Here is a 20,371-nt window from a genome sequence, read left to right on the forward strand (position 1 = left end):
GTTTTCTTGGAAAAATATGCAACTTTGTCCACCACACTGTATTGTTTATGGAAGTGGGAACGTTGTTGCGAGATTCCAGAGACGAGAAGCTGTCTGCAGCTAGAAAGGAGTTTAGCCACAGTCCATTAGTACACTCTGACCTCCCCAAGCTTCAGGCTCTGGTAATTTACTCAAACATTAACATGTCATTTGAATGACGTGCGTTTCAGTTTTAATAGGTGACTTTTGTTTCACTTGTGAGCTGTTTTCGGGGTTATTTCTGTTTTTTTTTCCCAATGATGAGTGAGAGGCATGTTTATCAGTTAAAAAACAGTATTTCCCACAGACATACCTAGGTGATGAGACTGCAGTGGCATGACATTAGAGTTGTCTGGTTTCCCATACTGCATGTTGTGTCTGCAGTCTTTTACAGTACATCTATAGGGCACCGTGAGTATTTTATCACAATTGAGCTTTTTAACTTTTTAATATTTTATTTTTCTCGCCAAAAGAGTACAACTAAATGCTGTTCGATGTTGTCAAACAGCTGCCTGACCTGCATGAATATTTACAGTATTAATGGTAAGAAACCATCTCGGCAGTGTGGTGGGGGGGGTTCTCTCTTCTCTCCATCTTGCGGTCTACTCAGGCCAATGTAGCACATGGGGATTTGTGAAACTTACTCCTCAGCCTGAAGTGTGGCCACATACGCAGCTTAATGGCGCCGAATGGTAAGACACTTCAGTAGGGCGGTCACACGTTCAAGCAAGGCAGAGGTCCTGGGTTCGAGCCTCGGTGTGAGCTGAATCAGGAGGAAGTGGTACTCGCTAAGCAAGCAGCGTGATGTCCTTTGCACCGGCAGCACCCACCTATTTACTGGATAGAGCTATTTATAGTTGTTGACTCCATTGTCCTTGTGATCGATGCCATCCCACCATCAGAGGCGGCCCAAATCGTTCAGTGGGGACGCATCATTGAAAATGATGGAAGGTGTGAGAATAAGGGAGGTAGGGGAGGTGGGGTCATAAGGGAGGGAGGAGAGGCAGTAAGGAAAGGTGGGGTCATAAGGGAGGGAGGCGAGGCAGTAAGGAGAGGTGGAACAATATGGATGAGGGGAGGAGAAGTGGGGTAATAAGGCAAGCCCTGACACTGACACTTTATACGGCTGCCCCTCCCCCTGGAGCTTTCCCCACCAATCAGGTGGAGCTTGTTAAAGCGCTGCATTGAGCCTTCCAAATGCAAACCTATCTTTCTATCTCTCAGGGTCGTTCCACCAATTTGGTGTCTTGTGAGATATGTAACTTAGTCCCCCAAAATGTTTTGATTTCAACATTCTATCATAAAGAGCACATGTTCAACTTCATAAAAACATATTCTCCCATCTCAAGAGGTTGAATAAAAAAAGTGCCAAATAAAGTTGACCGTGACAGGGTTGAGGATTTCATCTTAAATCAGCCATAGATCCCCTTGTGACAGGGGGAATGAAAGCATGTTGTGTGCAACAGGGAGGGGAAATTGAATGCAGGCTTCACAAAATAAATGAAATTGTTAAAACATTTCTAGCCTGTCTATCTATTGTTAACTGGGTTGACGTTGTGGTGGCAGAATTTGGGGTGAGCTGTTGCGATTTCTCAAGGAATATGTTCTGTGTTGGACTGTGATGTTATGCCTTTCATAGACTCCTGGTATGTCTGCACTCTAATACAAGGCCATTGTGTTCCGGAACTGTTGCTTGTATAAAATATCTGTTGTGTAACAGTATGATTGTATTATCAGCTCCCACTATATAAGGGACATGTAACCATTTACTCTTGGAGTTGTTCCCTGTGAAATCAGAGGTAGATCTCCCCTGCAGCTGCTTAATTAACGATATTTCTATTATACAATTAAATAGTCTATGCCTTAATCTTTGGATCGAATTTTCCACAACAGCGTGTTCTGCTCGACCCGCTCAGTTTTCCCAACAAAACACCAGAAAATGCCCAAAAAGAGTAGAACCAGCGCACCTGATTTTACACTATGATTTGAATATTAAATGTTCAATATTTTCTTTTAAATATATATTTTAAAAGGAATAGTTTCACCGTATTAAAACAGGAGTTCACATAACAGGGTTGAGCTTGAAATGAATCATTAATCACATGAAATAAATCATCTTCAGAAATTACTTTTTGAAAGCATCAAAATAGCAAGGGCTTTACAATGATGGTAAAAACCTGGAGACATTTTGGTGTTAAGCGAGTTAAAATCTTCCTACAAGTCCCAGAGGGTGCACGGAGGGACATGTCAAAATGCACAATTTTGGCACTTTAGCAAGTCTTTATTCACATTAACAAAATCTGATTTGTAGAATTCTCCATATTAAATGGCACTTAATTAAATATAACAGGGTTTTAAAATTCAATATTGGTGCACAATTTCTACTTACAATATCAAAGGGACACGAAAGGCACTCATTTTGTGGAACAACCCATCTTTCTTTCTCTCCCTTTTCGGTCCTCACATGAATCAGGGGGCTTCATTGAGAATTGATTACTTAACATTCATTTATCAGTTACTGCTATTGCTGGACTGCCAAATCCAGATAAAAATACACACTGCACAGCTAATTCCAGTACAGTAGGCTATGCAGGAGTCACAAGCCAAAATGGGGAAAAAAAATATTAAACATTGGTTAAATAATTAATTCTGTCATTGCTTCTGATCACTGATGTCAATCACTTCCCTAGTATGATGCAGGCTGGTTTTAAATGTTCATTTACGCAAAATACGGAGCATCATTGTCCTGTATTTAGTACAAAGAATGCATACAACACCCCATACACTCAGTCCCATATCTGACTGCTTTTGTGAGAGGAGTCTGTGAGTGAAATGCACATCCAGAGATGCTTGTTGCAGGTTCCCCGGAGACATCTAATAATACTTCAACTGAAAGTAACTCTGACAAACTACACAGTGCTTTGCAAAGAATCATGTGTTGGTCAATAGCATGAGAATATGTGCAATTTTTTAATATTTATTTTCTTACATTTTAATTGTTTGACAGTTTATTGCATTGTTAGGAGCTATTAACATTTTGCCACACCCGCTATATCAAATCAAATCAAATGCAGATAGCCCGGTTAGCCAATGTGCGGGAGCACTGGTTGGTCGGGCCAATTGAGGTAGTATGCACATGAATGTATGGTTAAAGTGACTATGCATATATGATAAACAGAGAGTAGCAGTGGCGTAAAAGAGGAGTTGGGGGGGGCACAATGCAAATAGTCTGGGTAACCATTTGGTTACCTGTTCAGGAGTCTTATGGCTTGGGGGTAAAAACTGTTGAGAAGCCTTTTTGTCCTAGACTTTGCACTCCGGTACCGCTTGCCATGCGGTAGTAGAGAGAACAGTCTATGACTGGGGTGGCTGGGGTCTTTGACAATTTTCAGGGCCTTCCTCTGACACCACCTGGTGTAGAGGTCCTGGATGGCAGGCAGCTTTGCCCCAGTGATGTACTGGGCCATACGCACTACCCTCTGAAGTGCCTTGCGGTCGGAGGCCGAGCAATTGCCGTACCAGGCAGTGATGTAACCTGTCAGGATGCTCTCGATGTTGCAGCTATAGAACCTTTTGAGGATCTCAGGACCCATGCCAAATCTTTTTAGTTTCCTGGGGGGGGGGGGATAGGCTTTGTCGTACCCTCTTCACGACTGTCTTGGTGTGTTTGGACCATTCTAGTTTGAACAGCTGCTAAACTGTGTACACCACCAATAAACATTGATTTGAGTTGAACTTGAAGTCAAGTGAAAGGGTATGTATGGGGTGAGGGCCTCAGCCTAATGTAATTATATGAGACTCCAGCCAGGGGGCATGCAGTATATTTTGGGCTATGTATAGCCCTCTCACATGTCCCCCATCAATGATAGAGGGCTATTCTTAGAACCACTCTCTCCAACTCCACCTCAGCCCGACCTTGCAGCTGTCGCTCATTTACTGTGGCATCGCCCTGGACCAACTCTCTTCTGGAGTTAGACACACAGATCAGACATACAGTCACATTACTAGTAATCCTAAAGGAGGAGGGTCATGTACTATTAGAACTTCTGCTGTATGTGTAAAGTCACTGCTGTATCAACTATACTTTGCTGGTGCAAAGTCCGATACGTAAAATGTATGCATAGATGACTTGTATGCCTTTCTCCACCTCTGATCTCCTAACTTAGTCTTAATACATTCTTAAAATATGAAAAGGAAAGTGGAATTGCACTCATCCATCAAACAGACCTCAATGTATTTTCTAGCTGTTCACACTCGGCGTTTTCTGTGTTACGCAAAGAAACTACACATCACACCAAGACACTCACGGGAATCCTTGAAAGCGTTCTTGGCAGCCTCCTGGGCCTGACGTGCCTCTGGAAACAGGTTCCCCAAGTCAGCATTATTATGAGATTGGATGGCTATGGATTGATCACCCTGATACTTTTAGGTCAGGGTCTGGCTGCAGGGGTGGATAGGTGCCATAAGCATGCCTGACAGAGGATGAACGCACTGATGACGTACAGTACCTGTCAAAAGTTTGGACACACCTACTCATTCAAGGGTTTTTATTTATTTTTACTGACATCATACTGTACACAATAAATGAATGGACAATGTCGTCCTGTCTTCCTGCTCCGCTGCTCCAGACACCTATTAACATGAATCTTGCCTTCTCTCTACTTTCTCTTCCCTTGATGTTGATGGCTCTTGTCATTATTTTCTGTGATGACAATGCCAGTATGTCACCGCTGAACAAACTGAAAGACACCCATAACATGAATCCAACCCTTCTGCCTCTCCCTTCTCTCCCCCTTAGCTTTGATGTGGAGAATGGGCTGTCGGTGGGGCGCAGTCCCCTGGACCCCCAGGTCAGCCCCATCTCTGGCCTGGTCCTACAGGCCAACTACCCCCACAGCCAGCGCCGCGAGTCCTTCCTCTATCGCTCCGACTCAGATTTCGACCTCTCGCCCAAAGCTATGTCCCGCAACTCCTCCACGGCCAGTGAGCTGTAAGTAGCATTGGACCAATGTGATGTGTGATCCTCCTCCTAACACCTTCTCCAGGTCATTTTCTTCTTCCCCTCGCTCTCTTTTTCCCCATCTCTCTCTCTCTCTCTCTCTCTCTCTCTCTCTCATTCTCTCTCTCTCTCATTCTCTCACTCTCTCTCTCATTCTCTCCCTCTCTCTTTCTCACTCACTATGTTGCTGTTTCTGTCCTGTCTCTCTCTTTGCCTCTTTGTTGCTCTCCCCCACCCCTGATATTTCACTTACCAATACTTCACTTACTCTCTCCATATTTATAATGACATAACTAACCCTTCAACTATGATTCCACATATTTCCCTAAAGACTCAACCTTAAAGTCAATTAAATTAAGTCTAACAGTCTTGATTTGTTGATGTTTGTTTCTGGAGGTTATTTTACCCATGTTTAGTTTAGTCACTGGACTCTCTATGTCTTTAAAGGGAAGAGGGCTTGAAGCACTGGGAAGTCGGTTGGCTGCCGCGGTGAGAGACGCGCGTGACAAATGTTTTCTTTTTTACTTCTCCTTTAAGGACTGTTCCACTTCGCTTGCAGGTTTCAGACACTTCCTCCACTCACCAACCCCTTAACCCCCCCCACACCCTCCTGCTGAACACCACCCCACCCATACATACACGCCCCTCAGCCCCTTCCCTCCCAAACCATCCCAAAAAGAAAAGCCCCACAGTCCTTGCATCTGAGTTGAGCCTGCTACTGTATGTGTGCTGCATGAATAGCCTGAGGCCTATTATCTTAACCACAGAAAGGCTTGACCCCAAGACAACACATTATGTGCATGATGATTCCCCCACAGCACAGTTCCAAAGGGTAATGTCTGTTTTCCCAGGGTTCTCCCACAGTCAGTTGTGTGCATGTCACTTGTTTTCTCTCTGTGTCCAATGTGTTAACTGATGCAGGACATGAGGGTGTTCAGGTTGCAGTTAAGATGCCCATTGAGTACCATAGAGCCCTATTATATGTATTGTATATTCATATTAACCTTTTAAGATGCTGATATTCTGTTCTTCACCTGTTGGTTGAAGGTTTCGTATCTAACCAAGTGTTTTTTTCTTCTTCTGTCATTTCAGACATGGAGAAGACATGATTGTGACACCATTTGCACAGGTTAGTGCTATGTTCATGCTTTTTCTCTCTCTCGTGTGTGTGTGTGTGATGAATTCCTGATGTTGAGCATTGGAAATCAATTTGAAAGTTATAATGCAACATAACACTACCCTCCAACCTTTCTCTTTAGGTGCTTGCCAGTCTCCGAACAGTCAGAAGCAATTTTGCCTACATAACTCATCTGCAAGATCGACCCAACAGGCGACCATCAGGCAGCAACCCTCCCTCCATACCTACCCACACCAAGTCAAGCATAACAGGTCAATATTATACTCATCTGATCTTACCTCTTACATGACTTCACAACAAGAATTTGCCTGTTGTGCCGATTCTTGTTCCCTAGTGTCTGCTTCACCCTGTAAAAATAACAAGTTCTCAAGAACTGAAAATACAGACCTACATAAGATTTGTTTGATGCTACTGCCACAATTGCTGTTATTGTAATCTGTCAGCTTTACATTGATAAGGGCAGTGCAGTGAGAATGTGAAGAGGACAACAAAAAGGCATACATTCAACACAATGAGTTTTATAGTCTCTGGTTTGAAATGGAACCAATCTTGATTTAAAAACAGAGCTTGCATTAGACGTTAGTGACTCGAAGTGAAAGACCTCACACAGACTGTCCAGTGATTTTGGGGGTGGCAGGTAGCCTAGTGGTGAGAGCATTGGACTTGTAACCGAAAGGTTGCAAGATCGAATCCCCGAGCTGACAAGGTACAATTCTGTCGCTCTGCCCCTGAACAAGGCAGTTAACCCACTGTTCCTAGGCCGTCATTGAAAATAAGAATTTGTTCTTAACTGACTTGCCTAGTTAAATAAAGGTAAAATGAAAAAAAAAAAACAGTCTGGTGGGGCCTGATAACTGACCACAGGAGAACATTCCTTGACAATGGGACTATGGTAAAATAAAGAGAAAGTGATCACTACTGAATGGGCCTTGTTCTGAAGATTTGGATCTGGGTCTCAGTCTGGTAAGTCTAGGTTCTGGAATGGATGGTCTGATGGGCTTTTACTTGAAGAAAGGGAAAAACCGCGCTCACTGAAATTCTTTAAGTTTTAATGTATTTTTTTTAGCAGCAGAGATCAGAACAAACGCTCTCTCAGGGCTTTAACAGTAGTCTGACCTTTGGCCCCCTCAGACGAGCCCTACCAGAAGCTGGCCATGGAGACGCTGGAGGAGCTGGACTGGTGTCTGGACCAGCTGGAGACCCTGCAGACCCGTCACTCAGTCAGTGAGATGGCTTCCAACAAGGTGAGCTGTGTTGCTTTGAACTGAGCCTCATCTACTGTAAAAACCTGGGAATGATTGCTTGAAGAATAGCAAAGATATAGGTCTGGTTAATGAAAAATCTAATCTCCATCTACAGTGCATTAGGAAAATAACTTTTTCCACATTTTGTTACGTTACATCCTTTTTCAAAAAATGTATTAAATATAAATGACAAAGCGAAAAAGGTTTTTTAGACATTTTTGCACAAAGTTTTATTTAAAAATATATATATATATATAGATTTGCACAAGTATTTTACATTATGAGACTCAAAATTGAGCAAAGGTGCATCCTGTTTCCATTGATCGTCCTTGATGTTTCTTCAATTGATTGGATTTGGAAAGGCACACACCTGTCTATGTCAGGTCCCACAGTTGACAGTGCATGTCAGAGCAAAAACCAAGCCGTGAGGTCGAAGGAATTGTCCGTAGAGCGCCGAGACAGGATTGTGTCTAGGCACAGATCTGGGGAAGGGTACCAAAAATGTTTTGCAGCATTGAAGGTTCCCAAGAACAGTGGCCTCCATCATTCTTAAATTGAATAATGCTGGTGGCAGCATCATGCTGTGGGGAGGTTTTTCAGAGGTAGGGACTGGGAGACTAGTCATGATCGAGGGAAAGATGAACGGAGCAATGTACAGAGAGATCCTTGATGAAAACCTGCTCCAAAGCGCTCAGGATCAAAGAACCGGGCGAAGGTTCACCTTCCAACAAATCTAACCAAATTGTATTTGTCACATGAGCAGAATACAACATTTCACCTTACAGTGAAATGCTTACTTACAAGCCCTTAACCAAAATTCAGTTTTAAGAAAAATACCCCCCCCCCAAAAATAATAATAAAAGTAACAAATAATTAAAGAGCAGCAGTAAAATAACATTAGCGAGGCTATATACAGGGCATACCGGTACAGAGTCAGTGTGCAGGGGCACCGGTTAGTCAAGGTAATTGAGGTAATATGTACACGTAGGTAAAGTTATTAAAGTGTCTGTGCATAGATAATAACAGAGTAGCAGCAGTTTAAAATAGTCATTTGATGTAGCCATTTAATTAGATGTCTTATGGCTTGGGGGTAGAAGCTGTTTAGAAGCCTCTTGGACCTAGACTTGGCGCTCTGATACCGCTTGCCGTGCGGTTGCAGAGAAAAAGTGTATGACTAGGGTGGCTGGAGTCTTTGACAACTTTTTAGGGCCTTCCTCTGACACTGCCTGGAATATAGGTCCTGGATGGCAGGAAACTAGGACCCAGTGATGTACTGGGCCGTACGCACTACCCTAGTGCCTTGCGGTCAGAGGCCAAGCAGTGGTGAAACCCATCATAATGCTCTCAATGGTGCAGCTGTAGAACCTTTTGAGGATCTGAGGACCCATGCCAAATCTTTTCAGTCTCCTGAGGGGGAAAAGGTTTTGTTTTGCCCTCTTCATGACTATCTTGGACAATGTTAGTTTGTTGGTGATGTGGACACCAAGGAACTTGAAGCTCTCAAACTGCTCCACTACAGCCCGGTCGATGAGAATGGGGGCGTGATTGGTCCTCCTTTTCCTGTAGTCCACAATCAATCTACAAGACAACGACCCTAAGCACACTGCCAAAACAACGCAGGAGTGGCTTCAGGACAAGTCTCTCTCTCTCTCTCTCTCTCACTCACTCACTCACTCACTCACTCACTCACTCACTCACTCACTCACTCACTCACTCACTCACTCACGTTGATAGTGTGAGGATGGAGCAGCAGTCAGCCATGTGCTCTGGTGCCCTACACCTAGCTGTACTGTCTCTGTCCCCTTAACCTCCACTGCCCGTCCCACTTACTAAGCTCAGAGCTACGGCGAAGCCTCGTCTTTGGCTGATTGCTGTTTGATCTCTTTCAATCTGGGACGTAAGGACTGTCAGTTTGTGATGAAACTCATTGAATAGACTGTAAAGTCCATGGAGAATAAGAGCGCCTCCTCCCAGCTGCCCACTGCACTGAGGCTAGGAAACACTGTCAACCTCTTTTTCGTATCGTCTGAGATCCCCAAAGATTGGAAAGCTGCCGCGGTCATCCCCCTCTTCAAAGGTGGAGACACTCTAGACCCTAACTGTTACAGACCTATATCTATCCTACCCTGCCTTTCTAAGGTCTTCAAAAGCCAAGCTAACAAACAGATCACCGACCATTTTGAATCCCACCGTACCTTCTCCGCTATGCAATCTGGTTTCCCGAGCTGGTCATGCATGGGTGCACCTCGGCCACGCTCAAGGTCCTAAACGATATCATAACCACCGTTGATAAAAGACAATATTGTGTAGCCGTCTTCATCGACCTGGCTAAGACTTTCGACTCTGTCAATCACCACATTCTCATCAGCAGACTCAATAGCCTTGGTTTCTCAAATGACTGCCTCGCCTGGTTCACCAACTACTTCTCAGACAGAGTTCAGTGTGTCAAATCGGAGGGCCTGTTGTCCGGACCTTTGGCAGTCTCTATGGGAGTGCCACAGGGTTCAATTCTTGGGCCGACTCTTTTCTCTGTATACATCAATGATGTCGCTCTTGCTGCTGGTGATTCTCTGATCCACCTCTACACAGACAACACCATTCTTTATACTTCTGGCCCTTCTTTGGACACTGTGTTAACTAACCTCCAGACGAGCTTCAATGCCATAAAACTCTCCTTCCGTGGCCTCCACCTGTTCTTAAATACAAGTCAAACTAAATGCATGCTATTCAACCGATCGCTGTACACTGTCCAGCATCACTACTCTGGACGGTTCTCGCTTAGAATATGTGGACATTTACAAATTCCTATGTGTCTGGTTAGACTGTAAACTCTCCTTCCAGACTCACATTAAGCATCTCCAATCCAAAATTAAATCTAGAATCAACTTCCTATTTCGCAACAAAGCATCCTTTGCTCATGCTGCCAAACATACCCTCGTAAAACTGACTATCCTACCGATCCTTGACTTCGCGATGTCATTTACAAAATAGCCTCCAACACTCTACTCAGCAAATTGGATGTAGTCTATCACAGTGCCGTCCGTTTTGTCACCAAAGCCCCATACACTACCCACCACTGCGACCTGTAGGCTCTCGTTGGCTGGCCCTTGCTTCATATTCGTTGCTAAACCTACAGGTCATCTATAAGTCTTTGCTAAGTAAAGCCCCGCCTTATCTCAGCTCACTGGTCACCATAGCAGCACCCACCCATAGCATGCGCTCCAGCAGGTATATTTCACTAGTCACCCCCAAAGCCTATTCCTCGTTTGGCCGCCTTTCCTTCCAATTCTCTGCTGCCAATGACTGGAACAAAATGCAAATATCACTGAATCTGGAGACTCCTAACTTTAAGCACCAGCTGTCAGAGCAGCTCACAGATCATTGTACCTGTACATAGCCCATCTGTAAATAGCCCATCCAACTACCTCATCCCCATATTGTTATTTATAATGTCTTTGCTCCTTTTCACCCCAGTATCTCTACTTGCACATTCATCTTCTGCACATCTATCACTCCAGTGTTTAATTGTTAAATTGTAAGTACTTCGCCACTACAGCCTATGTATTGTCTTACCTCCCTAATCTTACCTCATTTGCACACCCTGTATATATATTTTTTTCTACTGTGTTATTGACTGTACGTTTGTTTATTCCATGTGTAACTCTGTGTTGTTTGTGTCGCACTGCTTTGCTTATCTTGGCCAGGTCGCAGTTGTAAATAAGAACTTGTTCTCAACTGGCCTACCTGGTAAATAAAGGTGAAATAACTCAAAAATAGACCTGTACAATCTGCTACTGGATTTTATTCAACAAAGTTGGTTTCTGCTGGTCACTCGTCTTTGTCCACTGGAATGCCCTACGTCACTTTGCTTTCTATGTTTTGGACACTCATACCGTTGAGTGCATGGGAATGTGTGTGTCAGGATGTCATTTTCTGTTATCCTAGTGCAAACTTCTTAACTGGATGACAAGAAGTGTGCTTTGGTGTACTGTAGGACACAGTATGTATTTGGATGTCAGTGATTTTGCATATTATGTCAGTGAGATTTGATAAAACTGCATATTATTCAGTCTACACATGGCTGTGTGTGTATACACATGCCTGTTCCATTGGGTGTATGTGTGTGAGTGTGATTACAAATCTCTGAGTACTCTACCTGTTCCTTCCTGTATGTCTGTGTGTGTACATGATATGTCTCCTTTGAGTGTATACTGTGGTTTGTCCCCTACCCACGTGTCTGATTACATAGGCTCTGCCGTGTCCCCATCAACAGGGGAAATGGAAAGAGAGCCTGGGACTCGACTTCCGCTTTTGGGTGTTAACAAGGCGATGCTCCATCTTAACTCCTCCTCCACATATACTGGATTGGTTGAACAGTGCAGAAGAGAACCCTACAGCTTTTTTTTTATCTGGTCAAGACCAGGATGTAGGGGATGTAGTTTCAGGCGATTCTTTTAGGCCTGCTATGTTCAGTTAGTGATTACATAACGGTTCGAGCCCAGCTGAAAACACTGTTCCAGTCCTTGTGCCCTCCATTGTGATGCACTGAATAGACTAGGGTATGAGGTTGTGTCATGAAAGAAGTGAATGATTGTTTTGTTTTAAATACGTATTTTTGGATTCATTTTCTGGTCTTATTGATATAATTGACTACTGTTACTCTATTGATATCCCATGTTACACTTGACTTTTTCTATAACCTGACATGTTATTCAGTATGAGAGGGATCAAGGAAATCACTACTGTCATATTATTTACTTGTTAGTTACTCCTGACACTTGAGTGTGGTGTGAAAAATCACACCAAACAGAATTCAAAAATCTAGTTGATTGCCATTTTGAACTCTCATTTGGTTTTGTTAATTTCAAATTTTCCACATATTATGATAGGAACTTTACTGCTGGTACACTTTTTCTACTGAAGTACAGTTGAAGTGAAGTTTACATACACTTAGGTTGGAGTCATTAAAACTCATTTTTCAACCACTCCACAAATTTCTTGTTAATAAACTATAGTTTTGGCAAGTCTGTTAAGACATCTACTTTGTGCATGACACAAGTAATTTTTCCAACAATTGTTTAAAGACATTATTTCATTTATAATTCATTGTATCACAAATCCAGTGGGTCAGAAGTTTACACACACTAAGTTGACTGGGCCTTTAAACAGCTTGGAAAATTCTAGAAAATTATGTCATGGCTTTAGAAGCTTCTGATAGGGTAATTGACATCATTTGAGTCAATTTGAGGTGTACCTGTGGATGTATTTCAAGGCCTCCCTTCAAACTCTTTGCTTGACATCATGGGAAAATCTAAAGAAATCAGCCAAGACCTCAGAAAAAAAATTGTAGACTTCCACAAGTCTGGTTCATCCTTGGGAGCAATTTCCAAACGCCTGAAGGATACCACGTTCATCTGTACAAACAATAGTACGCAAGTACAAACACCATGGGACCACGCAGCCGTCATACCGCTCAGGAAGGAGACGTGTTCTGTCTCCTAGAGATGAACGTACTTTGGTGCGAAAAGTGCAAATCAATCCCAGAACAACAACAAAGGACATTGTGAAGATGCAAAACACAAGAGATCAAGATTGTACTTTTTGGAGAAATGTCCTCTGGTCTGATGAAACAAAAATAGAACTGTTTGGACATAATGACCATCGTTATGTTTGGAGGAATAAGGGGGAGGCTTGCAAACCGAAATCAAATCAAATCAAATCAAATTTTATTTGTCACATACACATGGTTAGCAGATGTTAATGCGAGTGTAGCGAAATGCTTGTGCTTCTAGTTCCGACAATGCAGTAATAACCAACAAGTAATCTAACTAACAATTCCAAAACTACTGTCTTGTACACAGTGTAAGGGGATAAAGAATATGTACATAAGGATATATGAATGAGTGATGGTACAGAGCAGCATAGGCAAGATACAGTAGATGGTATCGAGTACAGTATGTACAAATGAGATGAGTATGTAAACAAAGTGGCATAGTTTAAAGTGGCTAGTGATACATGTATTACATAAGGATACAGTCGATGATATAGAGTACAGTATATACGTATGCATATGAGATGAATAATGTAGGGTAAGTAACATTATATAAGGTAGCATTGTTTAAAGTGGCTAGTGATATATTTACATCATTTCCCATCAATTCCCATTATTAAAGTGGCTGGAGTTGAGTCAGTGTCAGTGTGTTGGCAGCAGCCACTCAATGTTAGTGGTGGCTGTTTAACAGTCTGATGGCCTTGAGATAGAAGCTGTTTTTCAGTCTCTCGGTCCCAGCTTTGATGCACCTGTACTGACCTCGCCTTTTGGATGATAGCGGGGTGAACAGGCAGTGGCTCGGGTGGTTGATGTCCTTGATGATCTTTATGGCCTTCCTGTGACATCGGGTGGTGTAGGTGTCCTGGAGGGCAGGTAGTTTGACCCCGGTGATGCGTTGTGCAGACCTCACCACCCTCTGGAGAGCCTTACGGTTGAGGGCGGAGCAGTTGCCGTACCAGGCGGTGATACAGCCCGCCAGGATGCTCTCGATTGTGCATCTGTAGAAGTTTGTGAGTGCTTTTGGTGACAAGCCAAATTTCTTCAGCCTCCTGAGGTTGAAGAGGCGCTGCTGCGCCTTCTTCACAATGCTGTCTGTGTGAGTGGACCAATTCAGTTTGTCTGTGATGTGTATGCCGAGGAACTTAAAACTTGCTACCCTCTCCACTACTGTTCCATCGATGTGGATAGGGGGGTGTTCCCTCTGCTGTTTCCTGAAGTCCACAATCATCTCCTTAGTTTTGTTGACGTTGAGTGTGAGGTTATTTTCCTGACACCACACTCCGAGGGCCCTCACCTCCTCCCTGTAGGCCGTCTCGTCGTTGTTGGTAATCAAGCCTACCACTGTTGTGTCGTCCGCAAACTTGATGATTGAGTTGGAGGCGTGCGTGGCCACGCAGTCGTGGGTGAACAGGGAGTACAGGAGAGGGCTCAGAACGCACCCTTGTGGGGCCCCAGTGTTGAGGATCAGCGGGGAGGAGATGTTGTTGCCTACCCTCACCTCCTGGGGGCGGCCCGTCAGGAAGTCCAGTACCCAGTTGCACAGGGCGGGGTCGAGACCCAGGGTCTCGAGCTTGATGACGAGCTTGGAGGGTACTATGGTGTTGAATGCCGAGCTGTAGTCAATGAACAGCATTCTCACATAGGTATTCCTCTTGTCCAGATGGGTTAGGGCAGTGTGCAGTGTGGTTGAGATTGCATCGTCTGTGGACCTATTTGGGCGGTAAGCAAATTGGAGTGGGTCTAGGGTGTCAGGTAGGGTGGAGGTGATATGGTCCTTGACTAGTCTCTCAAAGCACTTCATGATGACGGAAGTGAGTGCTACGGGGCGGTAGTCGTTTAGCTCAGTTACCTTAGCTTTCTTGGGAACAGGAACAATGGTGGCCCTCTTGAAGCATGTGGGAACAGCAGACTGGTATAGGGATTGATTGAATATGTCCGTAAACACACCGGCCAGCTGGTCTGCGCATGCTCTGAGGGCGCGGCTGGGGATGCCGTCTGGGCCTGCAGCCTTGCGAGGGTTAACACGTTTAAATGTCTTACTCACCTCGGCTGCAGTGAAGGAGAGACCGCATGTTTTCGTTGCCGGCCGTGTCAGTGGCACTGTATTGTCCTCAAAGCGGGCAAAAAAGTTGTTTAGTCTGCCTGGGAGCAGGACATCCTGGTCCGTGACTGGGCTGGATTTCTTCCTGTAGTCCGTGATTGACTGTAGACCCTGCCACATGCCTCTTGTGTCTGAGCCGTTGAATTGAGATTCTACTTTGTCTCTGTACTGACGCTTAGCTTGTTTGATAGCCTTGCGGAGGGAATAGCTGCACTGTTTGTATTCGGTCATGTTACCAGACACCTTCCCCTGATTAAAAGCAGTGGTTCGCGCTTTCAGTTTCACGCGAATGCTGCCATCAATCCACGGTTTCTGGTTAGGGAATGTTTTAATCGTTGCTATGGGAACGACATCTTCAACGCACGTTCTAATGAACTCACACACCGAATCAGCGTATTCGTCAATGTTGTTGTCTGACGCAATACGAAACATGTCCCAGTCCACGTGGTGGAAGCAGTCTTGGAGTGTGGAGTCAGCTTGGTCGGACCAGCGTTGGACAGACCTCAGCGTGGGAGCCTCTTGTTTTAGTTTCTGTCTGTAGGCAGGGATCAACAAAATGGAGTCGTGGTCAGCTTTTCCGAAAGGGGGGCGGGGCAGGGCCTTATATGCGTCGCGGAAGTTAGAGTAACAATGATCCAACGTCTTTCCACCCCTGGTTGCGCAATCGATATGCTGATAAAATTTAGGGAGTCTTGTTTTCAGATTAGCCTTGTTAAAATCCCCAGCTACAATGAATGCAGCCTCCGGATGAATGTTTTCCAGTTTGCAAAGAGTTAAATAAAGTTCGTTCAGAGCCATCGATGTGTCTGCTTGGGGGGGGATGTATACGGCTGTGATTATAATCGAAGAGAATTCTCTTGGTAGATAATGCGGTCTACATTTGATTGTGAGGAATTCTAAATCAGGTGAACAGAAGGATTTGAGTTCCTGTATGTTTCTTTCATCACACCATGTCACGTTAGTCATAAGGCATACGCCGCCACCCCTCTTCTTACCAGAAAGTTGTTTGTTTCTGTCTGCGCGATGTGTGGAGAAACCCGTTGGCTGCACCGCTTCGGATAGAGTCTCTCCAGTGAGCCACGTTTCCGTGAAGCAAAGAACGTTACAGTCTCTGATGTCCCTCTGGAATGCTACCCTTGCTCGGATTTCATCAACCTTGTTGTCAAGAGACTGGACATTGGCAAGAAGAATGCTAGGGAGTGGTGCACGATGTGCCCGTCTCCGGAGTCTGACCAGAAGACCGCCTCGTTTCCCTCTTTTTCGGAGTTGTTTTTTTTTTGGGTCGCTGCATGGAATCCACTCAGTTGTCCTGTTTGTAGGGCAGAACACAGGATCCGCGTCGCGAAAAACATATTCTTGGTAGTACTGATGGTGAGTTGATGCTGATCTTATATTCAGTAGTTCTTCTCGACTGTATGTAATGAAACCTAAGATGAGCTGGGGTACTAATGTAAGAAATAACACGTAAAAAAACAAAAAACTGCATAGTTTCCTAGGAACGCGAAGCGAGGCGGCCATCTCTGTCGGCGCCGAAGAACACCATCCCAACCGTGAAGCACGGGGGTGGCAGCATCATGTTGTGGGGGTGCTTTGCTGCAGGAGGGACTGGTGCACTTCACAAAATAGATGGCATCATGAGGATGGAAAATTTTGTGGAAGCAACACCTCAAGACATCAGTCAGGAAGTTAAAGCTTGGTCGCAAATGGGTCTTCCAAATGGACAATGACCCCAAGCATACTTCCAAAGTTGTAGCAAAATGGCTTAAGGACAACAAAGTCAAGGTATCGGAGTCGCCATCACAAATCCCTGACTTCAATCCTATAGAACATTTCTGGGCAGAACTGAAAAAGTGTGTGCGAGCAAGGAGGCCTACCAACCTGACTCAGTTACACCACAAAATTCACCCAACTTATTTGTGGGACGCTTGTGGAAGGCTACCTGAAATGTTTGACCCAAGTTAAACAATTTAAAGGCAATGCTACCAAATACTAATTGAGTGTATGTAAACTTCTGACCCACTGGGAATGTGATGAAATAAATAAAAGCTGAAATAAATCATTCTCTGCTATTATTCTGACATTTCACATTCTTAAAATGAAGTGGTGATCCTACCTGACCTAAGACAGATCATTTTTACTAGGATTAAATGTCAGGAATTGTGAAAAACTGAGTTAAAGGGTATTTGGCTAAGGTGTATGTAAACTTCCGACTTCAACTGTATGTTCTACTTTCCACACTGTATTTCCATGTATGAACTCGTGTCACTGATGCTTGTCATTGTGTCTGATCTTGTTTCCCAGTTCAAAAGGATGTTGAACAGAGAGCTCACCCAGTTGTCAGAAACCAGCCGGTCAGGAAACCAAGTCTCAGAGTTTATCGCCAACACTTTCCTAGGTGAGTGACAACAGCACTCTAAGTATGGTTCCTGAACTGGCATTGCAATGGCTAGGCAAGGTATTCATTTAGGTATTCATTCCTACTATCAAATAAGAATTTATGTAAAGCATTTATCCTGCTCAAAAGTTGGTACATAAATACAATATTTATTCGCTTTATAGGGCATTATACAGCTCTACAAATGTAGTCATAGATGTTTATGAGCAGTGCCTATGTTTTGTATTATTATGCATAGCTCATAAGGCATTATACATGTGCTTATAATGCATTATGAATTAAAATATACTTACAAAATTACTACAGCATGTTTTGTATATAATTAGTTGGAGTAGTGAACAGGCCAACATGACATCATGTAGTATGTGGTTGCAAAACTTGCCATTTGTCATGCATGTCTGCTGGCCTATTAGCCAGCATGTTAGAGGAAAGAGAAGGGCTTCCAAAGGAAGCAGGCGGCAAGGCATTCCTGGACATGTTGTCTGGCGTTGCTATGGAGACGGTAATATTATTAGACTGCCTTTTGCGTCAATACCACTGATATTGTCGCGGAATGGAGCTTCACCAAAATGCTTGAGAGAAAATGGAGCCTGAAAATAGATGTCCATTTGACATGATTTGGTTTGTTTTGACGTTGGCTGGGATCGGAAAGGAGAACTATGGCTTTGGGTGAAAGGAAAAGGAAATATTGAGAGATTGGTGAGACCGCTTCACTTGATGTGGTGTGGTGGCAGATTGTGTGTCCTCGTAATGATATTTGCATGCTTCGGATCTGGGATTATGATCTGTCTTCTCATATTTGCCACTGTCTGACTACCAGGAGTCATTATTGGTTGAGAGATGACATTTGCTGGAGAGTTATCAGTTGAAGCAGTATTCCTAGTACTAGTTTAATTGATTTCTCACTTGATTTGTGGTGGAAATATCTTAGATTAGCTATAGTTCGTAAAATAAACAATCAACTGTTAATTTTCTTTCGTTTTCAGTGTCTAGCATGTAAACTTGTTGCAGCTAAGGGACTACACAACATAACAATACATGAATTGCTCTATAACGGTGACAAACGGTGCCCACAAACTGTTAGGGCCTACATAAAGATGTCCCAACAGCAGAGCTTTCTTTTCAACACCATGGAGTGAATCCTTACCACCGTTAAACCTGCGTTGTCTGGCAGCAAAACAGTTAATTCAGCCTCATTTACTGCCTTTTTAAAAAACATAGCTGATATGGCTGACTTGCCTAAACAAATGTGGTTTCTACTGATAATTGAGATGTACAAACTATGGCCTAAGGGAACGATGAGTGGATAAGAGGCCATCTGTAATTTTGATTAAGACATTAATGAGCGAGCAAAGACGGACGTGGTCAATATAACTATTTGTTCAGCACTTTTGAAATGTACAGCGACAAAATTCATTCTTACAGTATTCTCCCTGTACACCAAGTCAGAACTGTAGGATAAATTAAGGGGGAATATAAGCAGGTAAGGAAAGCTCTTACAAATATTTGATGATTACATTTCTCAAAAAACGGTTATAGGCTATATGTGCACCACTAAGTCAGAACAGTAGGCTACGTTATGAGGGTAAAGGGACCAAATTATTAGGGTGCGGCACATGGGCTACTAACAGCTTACTACACAACAAACACTTATGTATACAGCAGCTAAGAAAGTAATACTATCTCCCTGGCATATAACATAATTTATGCAGCAGCATACAATACATTTTTGGACTCACCTTGTTGAGCTGTGCTCACTTGAACGGGATGGTGGCGCGGCGGTCTTTTTTGTGGGCAAATTTTGTCAGTAAAGTCTGGCATTCTCTGGGTTTATGGTGCTTTCAAGCTAACTGAGAGCTCGGAAAAGAACAAGGTTGAATCATGACGTCAGTTATCTTCAGGTCAGTGCTCTAGAAAGAGGCCAGGGTTCCCGACTTGGATGATCGTTCAAAACGTATTTTCTCAGTCAGAGCTAATTATTTTCCTGAGTTCCCAGTTATTTTAAACTCACTGAAGTCTGAGGTTTCCCGGTTCAGAGTTTCCAGTTGTTTTGAACACGACAGAAGTCATGCTGGATTGACAGCATGGCCAGTATATTCAACATTTTCTGGCCCATGGTGTTGCATGTTTATTCTTTTAATCTTGGAAAAGAGACCCTTAAACCAAAACTTAGACCACACACCCTCTCCACTGAATAGCAGGCTAGTGATTGCTTTGCAATGCTTGCAGTTAGCCACTGATTCCTTCCAAACCACTCATTGTTGAATTAGCAATTTCCAACTTGTTGTGTAATGTTGATGGCTGATGAGCACCGATACGTTTTATTTATAATTTATCTTCATATGACAAGGATTGAAAGGGATTTTCCAGTAGATTGTCGATTTAATTCATGATGATGACTGCTTGTCTAGCCTGCTAGCTAAGATTTTTAAAGTATGATGTTGACATGATCAGTCTAATCAAAGCTACGGTAGATATAACGTGATTTGACTTCATTTTTTCTGTGACCAATTACCTTGAGGCTTCTTGGATGGGCATGTCTAATGTAAATCTATGGCAGCATCCAAGGGGCTTGAATTGTTGAGCTCCACTCATAGATTTTGCGGTGAAGTAGTGTCCACATGAGTGACAGAAAACTGAACCAATTACGGCGCAACTAGCGAACATTACCAAACCCTACGTTCTGTATATTCTGCTGGCTTGCACCACCACCACAGAAAGCACTGAGCTAGGCTGAAGCAAAAAGGACCATGTTTGTATGCAGCTTTATTAACAAAATTATTATATTTTTTACATTGTTTGCAAACTGACATGTGACACGTATTATTATTTTTTGCTAAATAGGTGGGGCTCATAACATGAATGACAGGTTGCTACTCCTCCTATATATTAGTTGAAATAAAATAAATAATCTACCTGCCTTAC

At 43.4% G+C, this 20,371-nt stretch overlaps 1 protein-coding gene across 8 annotated transcripts in view; it reads left to right on the forward strand.

The window, feature by feature from the left end:
• Window positions 1-20,371, forward strand: part of LOC110493316 (3',5'-cyclic-AMP phosphodiesterase 4C) — a 152,815-nt gene that overhangs the window by 119,171 nt on the left and 13,273 nt on the right. For 4 of the 8 annotated variants that reach the window (XM_036955227.2, XM_036955294.2, XM_090192737.1 and 1 more), the window contains 6 exons: window positions 4,817-5,008; window positions 5,465-5,506; window positions 6,110-6,146; window positions 6,277-6,406; window positions 7,287-7,399; window positions 17,353-17,446. In XM_036955227.2, coding sequence (XP_036811122.1) covers window positions 4,817-5,008; window positions 5,465-5,506; window positions 6,110-6,146; window positions 6,277-6,406; window positions 7,287-7,399; window positions 17,353-17,446 — 608 coding nt within the window. The remainder of the gene's footprint in view (window positions 1-4,816; window positions 5,009-5,464; window positions 5,507-6,109; window positions 6,147-6,276; window positions 6,407-7,286; window positions 7,400-17,352; window positions 17,447-20,371) is intronic. The other 4 variants (XM_090192542.1, XM_036955434.2, XM_090192764.1 and 1 more) reach the window with 1 other exon arrangement.

Source organism: Oncorhynchus mykiss, chromosome 1, assembly GCF_057628025.1.
Source record: "Oncorhynchus mykiss isolate SJ-2025 chromosome 1, ASM5762802v1, whole genome shotgun sequence".
Lineage (NCBI taxonomy): Eukaryota > Metazoa > Chordata > Actinopteri > Salmoniformes > Salmonidae > Oncorhynchus > Oncorhynchus mykiss.